Raw genomic sequence first — 10522 nt, forward strand, 5'->3', positions numbered from 1 at the left:
TTTTTTTAATTAAAGAAATATTCTACGATTTTAAGTTTTTCTTTGTGATCTTATTTTAGAAAATGGTGCATTTAAACCCACTCAATCATTTCAATGATGCATTGTAAAAAAAAAAAAAATCCGTAAAATTTATGGTAAAAAACCGGCAGCTGTGGTTGCCGGAATTTTACAGTAAAAAATACGGTAGCAACATTTTAGGTTTTACGGTTTTAACTTAAATTTACAGTTAAATACCGTAATTTCATTAACTAACATAATGTTAATATACCAACCTATTGAAGTACTGAAATCTGTTTTGTACCTTGTAATACACTGATAAGCACCAAATGCAGGTGGTGATGAGAAAGTCACATGATGAACCAAAGCCTATCACAAGCAGCTTTTAAATAATAACATATATAGAAGATGCACAGTGTTGTTCACACAGACACTAAACACCATCATGGTAACACACATGAAACTGAAATAATGCAATAAACATTCATTTAACAACATTAGGTGTAACACACAACCCTAATATACAAAACTGATAAGAAAAAGCTAAGAAACATAGTTATTTCAATAAAAAAAACATCAAATTTGAAATGTAACGCAGGGAATTCTGGGAATGTCGATTTACGTTTATTCACTGTAAATTATATGAAAAATAATTATATTTTTCACTTCCAAAAACGGTATACTACCGTAAAATTACATGTAATGTCCAATACAGTTTTTCACCGTATATAGTACTGTAGCATTTTTACAGTCTTTTACCGTTTAATTCACGGTCATTTTTTACAGTGTGAACTAAACTTTTAAGATAAAAAAAACAGTAACACTTCCTGATTTTTAACAAGTAATTTTAATAAAGAGGTACAGCTATTTCATTCACATATGAGGATGGCAAACCAATCACATTAAACGATCAATATACGATAAAACTTGTACAAAAAATTATAAAATTCAACTAAAAGTACAAATACATTTTGTTTTATACATCTAAGAGTTGTACATGTGTTTTTGGGGTTCAGTCACTTGTGTAAAGTCAACATGAACCTGCATTTGCAACCCATTTTGCTTCTGAAATGTGAATAAAGTAGTTTGGTTCTTCATATTAATGCACTGATTAATTGGGTGGGTGTTTAACAGTAGAACAGAGTCATGTCTGAATGTAACTCTGTATTGGTTTGTGATCTGCTCTCCTCAAGAGCATCTCTACGTATCCAAACGGTAACGCTGCTTTTTGTAAATATATACTTATTTGCTTATACTGGTGTAATCGTTATGCAACAGCTATTTACACTGTGTAAAAAGTTAGACTGTATTTACACTGAGAGCAAATAGTGATAGATGCTGTTTGCACAAAGTGTAAATAGAAGTAACATGCTATTTGTGCTAAAGGTGAAATACCTAAGCAATAGTGAAAACAGCCTTTGCCAACAAGTTTGGTCATTTGCACTCATTATAAATAGGGAAAAAATAGCATGTCAGATGAAATTCAAAGATTATAAATACACTTTTTTTTTCTTCAGAGTAAAGTGCAGATTGCACACAATTACACCAGGAATGCGTATTCACAGACTAAATAGGGCAAATTTAGAGTTGATGTTGACCGTAACGATAGCAGGTCTTGAGGATCAAATGTTCTGTACAGTTAACAAACATCATGCTTCTGCTGGAAGGTTAGTTCTCCATTTATTGCTCCTTATTTTAGTATCTGTGCATGGCTTTACACATGCAGTAATGTTAGCGCGGCTCTTCTCTGGTCTTAAATTGAGTTGTCTGTTTCACCCGACAGCTTCCTCTCGATTATTTCTCTCAGACCTGTTCTGAAGTGTAGGTTTGCCCCCACGATGATGTAGCCCTGTGAAATCAAAGATGGAGAATCACAGCTGAACATATCGAAATGTCTGTATCTTAAACTTATGATGTTAAAGGTTTCACCAGCCGCTTACATTGTGATACTCGACCACCTCTTCGATGAAGTCTATCCCGTCCGGTAGAGGGATCTGCACACCTCGCTTAATGTAATCTTATATGAAAACACATGACCAAGCATTTAGATGCATTACAATTTCTAATTCACATATTTTAGGTGAATATGTTTTCTCAAAAATTAATAATGGAATTTTTTTTTTTTTTTTTGAAAGAAATTGATGTTTATTCAAAAAAAAGTATTAAAAGTGACATTAAAAACATTAATAATGTATAAAGATTTTTTTATTTCAAACAAATGCTGTTCTGAAAATAATTTAATTAAAATTATGAAGCAGCAGCATTTTAAAAAATCAGCATATTAGAATGATTTCTGAAGGATCATGTGACACTGAAGACTGGAGTAATGATGCTGAAAATTAAACTTTGATCACAGGAATAAATTACATCTTATAATATATTCACATAGAAAAATTGTAATTATATTTCATAATTTTACTGTTTTTTTTACTTTTAATAAGAAAATGCAGCCATGGTGAGCATGAGAGACTTCTTTCAAAAACATTAAATACCAGCCCCAAATATCTGAACAGTGGTATACATGTCATTTAATATATAATATATTGTTTCACTTACTGTTAATGAGAGGCACCACTGATATCTGCAGCATCGTTTTCAGCGGACCTTGCAGTGGAATAAGCTGAAGGAAAAATATTCATTACATTGACTATCTGCTCTTGATCAGTCTTGCATCGAATATATTTGTGTGGAAACGCAAACTTACAGCCAAAGACTCGAGAGCAGATTGATTGGAGAAAATTTTGAACCTGAAAACAGATTCTCAGTTCAAAATCAATGTTAGTCAAATGTCAAAAAGAGTTCAGTGTTTGCACGTCATATTCACCTTCTCAGATCTAAATGGATGGCCAAGCGCTTGCCCTTCATCGATACTTTTGCGTTGAACTTGCCTTCCTACAAACAAGGTGAAATTTGGTGCATTTCTAGCATTCTTTCATTCTGAAACGATATATATTGTGTATAATTCTCACCATGGTCATGCTGCTGAGCTGGACTGCTGGTTTTCCTGGAGGAAGAACCAACACTTTGACGTTACAGTTGACGGCCACACTGGCACCAGAGGTCTTGATAGTGGAGCGAGGAGGAGATGTGACCTCTAACTCCAGCGACAGAGGATGCTCCATGAGAGCCGGGTTCTGATAGAGAATAGATGGTTGCCGGGGTTGCTATGCGACTGCTGTACATACACTGAACAAAATTATAAACGCAACACTTTTGTTTTTGCCCCCATTTTTCATGAGCTGAACTCAAAGATCTAAGACTTTTTCTATGTACACAAAAGGCCTATTTCTCTCAAATATTGTTCACAAATCTGTCTAAATCTGTGTTAGTGAGCACTTCTCCTTTGCCGAGATAATCCATCCACCTCACAGGTGTGGCATATCAAGATGCTGATTAGACAGCATGTTTATTGCACAGGTGTGCCTTAGGCTCAGTGTATATACATCTTAGTTTTGCTCACCAGCATCATGATTGTCCCCAAGTAGGTGGTCCTGAGAAGCATCTCTAAGTCCTTGGGCATCTGAAATGAGTCGAGCAATAGTTGTTTTTGTCTTATTTTTGTATCATGCTCTTGAAATGTATTAGACGGCATCTTACTCGTTCATTTGCTATCTGCATTTGGAACAGTCCACCTTTGAAGTAAGAGAAGAGGCCGCTGTCAAAGAAGTACTCGGAGAGAGAGAGATAGATCATACGATCATACTCTCTCACTACCGGATTGACAGCGTAGTTCACGAGTGTCTCGTTCTCATTCTTCAGGTCGTAAAACATGCCCTGTGTAGACGAGAGAGCGAGAGAAATACAAAAAAATAAATAAATCACACTGACTCATAAAAAAACATATATACAGTGGGTACTCAGTATTCAGTATTCAGACCCCCTTAAATTTTTCACTCTTTGTTATGTTGCAGCAATAAAAAATTGTATTTCATTTAAACCTTAAAATTCTAAAATATAGCCTATATTAGAAAATGTACTTCAAGGGGCAAGAAAATACATTTCCGGTCTTAAAATACATTTTTGGGTGAGCACAAAATTTATTTTTTTGTTTTGGACAAGTTAAGATTTAAATTATTTAATTCATAGATTTATATGAAAACTTTTTAAAGTTTTACTATTACTATATTAGTAATATATTTTGGCCATTTTTTTGTAGATTTTAATATATATATGTGTGTGTGTCGTGTGTGTGTGTGTGTGTGTGTGTGTGTGTGCTGAATGGTGAGTATTAATGTATTTTGAACATTATCATTATAATCCTATGCAGTTTTTTGCACATGTACTATGGTAACACCATGGTTTTTTTTTTTCAATGACCAATATGGTGCTGATATATAATATATTTAAAAATGGCAAATAATACACTATACCATTCAAAAGTTTGAGATCGGTTTAAGATTTTTGTAATGTTTTTGAAAGAAGTCTCTTATTCTCACCAAGGCTGCCTATAAATACAGTAAAAACACTAGTACTGTTAAATATTTATTCTAATTTAAAATAAGTTTTCTATTTTAATATATTGTAAAATGTAATTTATTCCTGTGATCAAAGCTGAATTTTCAGCATCTTTACTCCAGTCTTCAGTGTCACATGATATGCTGATTTGCTGCTCAAGAAACATTTCTGATTATTATCACTATAAAAACAGTTGTGCTGCTTCATATTTTTGTGGAAATTGTGATACATTTTTTTATATGAATAACATGTCTTTGCTGACCCAAAAAACTTGCATATAAAGTTCAGTAACTAGTCATCTATCACTCACCCTAAAATCCATATCAAGGCTAGTTTCTGTCACCACGGGGTCATTTAGCAGTGAGTAATCGATGCCCACGTAACTGTCCACCTCCGTGCGCACTGAAAAACACATTCCCGTAAACACACGAGTCTGCCAGATCAGTATATCACAACAGTTTTACAAATATCAGCATTGTTCTCTAACCTGGGATTGTTTCCAGTAGCTGGTTAATCAGAACTAGTGCAGCATGGTTCAAGGCAGGACAAATCTGATAGAGACATATATGCAAAAGTTGATTAAAATCTGTTACAATGTCATTAAAGTTACAATATCTTTATGTATGTGAGCACCAGTACAAGCATCAGCTAATCCTGACTAGAAAACAAGCAAACAAACCTGTTTATTTAAGACGAAGCGCATTCCTGTAGTCAGGAACGTTCCGATAAAATCATAAACCCTCCTGTGGGAATATTTAGAGACTCATAAGAATATGCTATGTAACAGACAGACATGCAAAATGCTGAGCAAACAATGTATTTCATTCATAAAGAAGCTGTACAGTTAATCAAATCATGTCATGTGCAATAAACATGCTCAACATTGAATATAGAGTGGTGTACCCGAGGGTCCCGCTAAATCTGGCCCTCATCTTGGTGATGAATGCATCACAGGTGACGTTGGAGATCTTGAGACGTCCGTCCTTGTCTTTGATGAGATGGAGGACTGTGAAGATGTTGACACCTTCAGCGGAGGCGTTGATGGCTCCTTCATCATAACTGATGGAGAGAAAGGGGGCACCTCATCAAGGATGCATTTATTTGATGAGAAATACAGTAAACATTGTGAAATATTATCACAGTTTAAAGTAACTGTTGTCTGTTGCAATACATGTTAACATGTAATTTATTTCTGTGATCAAAGCTGAATTTTCAGCATCATTACCCCAGTCTTCAGTGTCACATGATCTTCAGAAATCAATCTAATATGCTGATTTGCTGCTCAACTGATTATTATCAGTTGAAAACCATTGTGTTGATGCATTTTTGTGGAAACTATGATATTTGTTTATATTAAGGATTATTTGATTAATAGAAAATTAATAAGAACAGTACTTATTTGAAACTGAAATCTTTTGTAACATTTACAATGTCACTTTTGACCAATTTAATGCGTCCTTGCTGAATAAAAGACTCCTTTCTTTCAGTTGCTTGTGACCTCAAATCATAAACGTCTTTTGCTTGCTTTCTGCAGATGTGTTCTTCAGACTCACAAGAGCCAGTACAGGATGCGTCTCTGGAAGTTGAGGGTGATGGAGGAGTTCTGCACCTCGAACAGCAGCCCCACATCAGGCTGGAAGCGCAGGTCAGACGTCAGGTTCAGCTCCGTGATCTTCACACTAAACAAACATCAGTGCAGAATTAGAGCCGGCGGGTATGGAAGCCCGTTTCCGCCAACAAAAAAAATAAAAATTGCGACTTTATCTCACAATTCTGATTTTTTTTCTTCTCAGAATTGTGTGATATAAACTCGCAATTCTGAAAAATAAAGTCAGAATTGCGAGATATAAACTCGCAATTGCGCAGAAAAAAAAGTCAGAATTCTATATCTCGCAATTCTGAATTTCTAACTCGCAATTGTGAGTTTATATCACGCAATTCTGACTGATTGTGAGATAAAAAGTCGCAATAACCTTTTTTTATTTTTTTATTCAGTGGCGGAAACTGGCTTCCATAGGCGGGAGGTTTTATGAAGTGACTCATTAGGTTCGTTCAGCCCTTGTAGTTGTCATTCTAGTCCATACTTAGTAGGCCTTTTTAATGCCACTGACACCTAAAGGGCACCATCACCCCTTTATTAGTTTCTGAATGGTGCTCAACCCTGACGCTTACTGTGCGTGTGAATGACCACATGAGGGCGCTGTGTGCAACATGACTATATATGACAGTGGAAATCCAGTAGATAAAGGAAGGTCAAACATACTCTTTGATGGTGTACTGGAAGCGGCCCTCTTTACCACGCATCTCTGGCATGGTGATGTTACTCAACTCTTCTTCCACGAACTTCTTTGTCTCGGCCTTCACTGTAAAGACGTCAAGCAGAGGCCAGTCTGAGACTTTTAAAGACTCCTAAATGATAGTTGCATTTTAAGTCTGAATGTTGGGCTTATTGTCAGATATCTTACGCATCTCCAGTCCTCTGTTGGTGATGCGGATCTTGCATCCAGGCGGTTCTGCTAAAGTCATTGTGATTAATGAAAGAAGAAAGATGACAGAGACTTTCAGCAGTCCCATGATTCCTCAGCAGACAATGACCACATGAGGGCGCTGTGTGCAACATGACTATACATGACGGTGGAAATCAGATAAAGGTCAAACATACTCTTTGATGGTGTACTGGAAGCGGCCCTCTTTACCACGCATCTCTGGCATGGTGATGTTACTCAACTCTTCTTCCACGAACTTCTTTGTCTCGGCCTTCACTGTAAAGACGTCAAGCAGAGGCCAGTCTGAGACTTTTAAAGACTCCTAAATGATAGTTGCATTTTAAGTCTGAATGTTGGGCTTATTGTCAGATATCTTACGCATCTCCAGTCCTCTGTTGGTGATGCGGATCTTGCATCCAGGCGGTTCTGCTAAAGTCATTGTGATTAATGAAAGAAGAAAGATGACAGAGACTTTCAGCAGTCCCATGATTCCTCAACAGACCTGAAAATCAACAATTTAGGTGTTTAATTTAATTTAAGTATGCAAGAGACATTTTGAGATAAGGCTAAGGTCAACCAAACTGTCAAATTATTTTTCAAAGTCGTGACTAAAACAAAGATTACTAAAGTATGTTTTACAAGAAAATACTATTTTAGTTTTTCTACTGTAGTAATGTTTTTGTAGAAATAATTTGTGAAATGTACTATTAATTTCTGAGTGAAATTTATTTCAAAGTAAATTCTACATCATTTTTTTTCAGTCCAGGATCAAAAAGGTTAAAAAATAATGAAAATAATAATGAAAAAACTTTATTTATATTCCCAATTTCCATGTCTTTTTCATGAAAGTGAATAAGAAGAAATAGAAGTCAAGTTTAAAATAATTTGACATCATAAGTTTATATAATGGACTAAAATGGAAAGAAGAGTAATTAAAATGTATTAAAATGAAGTACAAATAATACAAAATAAATTGAACTTAAATTGAAATAATATATTTTTAAAAAATATTAAATAAAAAAATAATGTAAGTCAATTCAAATCGAATACTAGCGCACCAAAAACCCTTCCTCGTGCATTAGTTTTAAAGATCAGATCAGAGTTACTCTATCTGCCCATTGATGGTGCAGCTTTTCTCTCCTGCACCAAAGAGCTTCTCCAGAGCGGCAGCTGAATATATAGAGACAGCAAGCAAATAAGAGAATGATCTTGCCTTTCAACCGTATAGAAGAAAATATCCAGTGAAAGAAGTCCAAGTGTGTCGTCTCTCGTCTCTGTAGCAGTGTGTGTGAAGGGTCTGTGTCTGCGTGTGTGTGTGTTTATAGTGCAGAGGAGGAGAGACTGCGTGCCTCGTCTGAATGAGAGAGAGACGGACAGAGAGACAGAGAGACAGAGAGAGCGAGAGACAGAGAGAGGGAGAGGGAGAGAGAGACACATAGAGAGAGAGAGACAGAGAGAGAGAGAGACAGAGAGAGAGAGACTCTATCCTTACAGCATCCCCAATGAGAACATTATAATGTGGTTTCTAGGGTGTTGCTGTTGAGAGTTTTTAGGCAAAGTGTTCTGGGCTGTTGCATTGCTGTTCTGGTGTTTTTCGTTCATATACTGTTCAAATGGTTTGGGATGAGTTATATTTTTAGTTTTGTTTAAATCACTAAACCTAAGTATGATGAACAGTAAAAGTGTAACTTAGCAAGCAATATCCAGTACTGTAAAAAAAAAAAATAATTGTTAAAACTATAAAATAGTTTTGCTTACACTGGGATGCAGCACTTTAATTGTTTATGTAAATGCGCTTTTAAATAATAATTAGTAAATAATAAATACATTAAATTTAAATAATTTATCATGAATACATTTAATTTTAAATAAATAATTTAAATTAATAAATTATAATTTTGCACTAATTTTAAATAATTTAAAATAAACAAATAAATAAATTATAATTTTACATCTATTTAAAATATAAAATATATTTAAATCAGTTAAATGATAAATAAATTAAATTAATTAATTAATTTTAAATTAATTAAATTTTAATTTTAAATAAATATATTATAATACTGTATAATTATTAATAATAATTAATGTATTATCAATGTATATTAATTATATTCTGTTTACTATTTAATATAATAACTATTCAGATGAATTCAATTATATTAAATACAAGAACATCTGAACATTTAATTACTACTCAGTATAATACTGCAGAGACTCAGTGGCCAACAGCTTAAATGAGGACACTCTCTTGGAGGTCGTGTGTGTGTGTGTGTGTGCGAGTGTGTGTGTGTGTGTGTGTGTGTGATGCTGGAGGCAGCTGTCTTTAATCCCCCAGATATAACCAACAGGAACAAACGGGATCAAAACAAACCATCCCGCAAATGGGCTTTATAAGGTCATTGACCCCAGGGTCCGGCTGATTTACCTCGCTTCAGAGAAGACGGTCTCAGGCAGGCGGAAAGATTTCACAAATGCTTCATTTATTTTGTATTAAACCCTGTGGGCTTGGGAGCTTTTTTTTTAAGCGTCAAGAGGTAATTACTCCTCTGAGACAATGTCTTTCAGCAAACGCATTGTCCGTATGCAATAATAGGTGACCTTTGACACGAAATGATGCTGAATGAAAGCTATATGTCTTTACATTTCAGGAAAGACGAACATGTTCTTTGTGAAACAGAAGTGTTTTTGCAATGAATCAAGTTTTTTGGGGAACAAGAAATAGCCATAACATGAGAATCAGTGCATGTTAGTGGAAATCGCTTACATTTGGAATGTTCCTCACAAGTGTTTTCAGCCATAAAGTGGTGTTTGCTTTGAGAAGGCACTGGGGTTACTACAGTTCACAAACACAAGGTTGCTTCTTTAGGTCAATACCCCAAACATAAGAACTAAAACAATGTTACACAAGCAAAATCAACACCAAATTTACATTCAAAATATGTTTTGTTGACATTGGGACAACACAGAAACTGCCTGGTTATGTAAATGTCCTTTTAAAGGGGTCATATGATGCGATTTCAATTTTTCCTTTCTCTTTGGAGTGTTACAAGCTCTTGGTGCATAAAGAAGATCTGTAAAGTTGCAAAGACTAAAGTCTCAAATCCAAAGAAATATTCTTTATAAAAGTTAAGAGTCAGTCACGCCTACCTAAAACGGCTCGTTCTAACACACCCCACATGTCTACGTCACGATGTGAGAAGATTTGCATAACGCCGCCCAAACGTTCACGCAAAGAAAGAAGGCGTAACTTATATTCTCGCTGTAGTATTGTTGTTGCCACCACCGCCATGTCGTGAAGGCGCTGTGTGTTTCGTTGTGAAAGCGAAACTACTTTGTTTGGCCTTCCAAAAGAGGACACGACTAGAAATCAGTGGTTAAGTTGTATTTACAACACTGTTCCAGAACACTTCAACCCAAATATCCAGATGTGTGCAGCACATGTTATGGAGGACTGTTTCCTGATCCTGGTAGAGTAGACTACAATGCCGGCTGTTCTGACTCACAGACTGTAAGTACATTTTCATTATTTAAAGAGTTTGTCACTGATGATTAAAACACGAGTTTTGAGCAGTGTAGAGTAG

General features: G+C 35.3%; 1 protein-coding gene across 4 annotated transcripts in view; it reads right to left on the bottom strand.

Moving 5' to 3' along the window:
- Positions 1-824: 824 nt before the first annotated feature.
- Positions 825-10522, bottom strand: part of pltp (phospholipid transfer protein) — an 11671-nt gene continuing 1973 nt past the window's right edge. Inside the window, exons 2-17 of one of the 4 annotated variants that reach the window (XM_016557954.1) lie at positions 9706-9774; positions 7317-7440; positions 7115-7214; positions 6006-6131; positions 5356-5511; positions 5132-5195; positions 4940-5003; positions 4763-4854; positions 3595-3771; positions 3458-3517; positions 2967-3131; positions 2822-2889; positions 2702-2744; positions 2554-2617; positions 1938-2014; positions 825-1846 (exon numbers count right to left, since the gene is read on the bottom strand). In XM_016557954.1, the coding sequence (XP_016413440.1) occupies positions 1751-1846; positions 1938-2014; positions 2554-2617; positions 2702-2744; positions 2822-2889; positions 2967-3131; positions 3458-3517; positions 3595-3771; positions 4763-4854; positions 4940-5003; positions 5132-5195; positions 5356-5511; positions 6006-6131; positions 7115-7214; positions 7317-7425 (1461 nt within the window). In that variant the 5' untranslated portion in view covers positions 7426-7440; positions 9706-9774 and the 3' untranslated portion in view covers positions 825-1750. Of the gene's footprint in view, positions 1847-1937; positions 2015-2553; positions 2618-2701; positions 2745-2821; positions 2890-2966; positions 3132-3457; positions 3518-3594; positions 3772-4762; positions 4855-4939; positions 5004-5131; positions 5196-5355; positions 5512-6005; positions 6132-6715; positions 6816-6917; positions 7042-7114; positions 7215-7316; positions 7441-8151; positions 8293-9705; positions 9775-10522 lie in introns of those variants that run through there. The other 3 variants (XM_016557951.1, XM_016557952.1, XM_016557955.1) reach the window with 3 other exon arrangements.

Source organism: Sinocyclocheilus rhinocerous, unplaced genomic scaffold (assembly GCF_001515625.1).
Source record: "Sinocyclocheilus rhinocerous isolate Xijiao unplaced genomic scaffold, SAMN03320098_v1.1 scaffold1488, whole genome shotgun sequence".
Classification (NCBI taxonomy): domain Eukaryota; kingdom Metazoa; phylum Chordata; class Actinopteri; order Cypriniformes; family Cyprinidae; genus Sinocyclocheilus; species Sinocyclocheilus rhinocerous.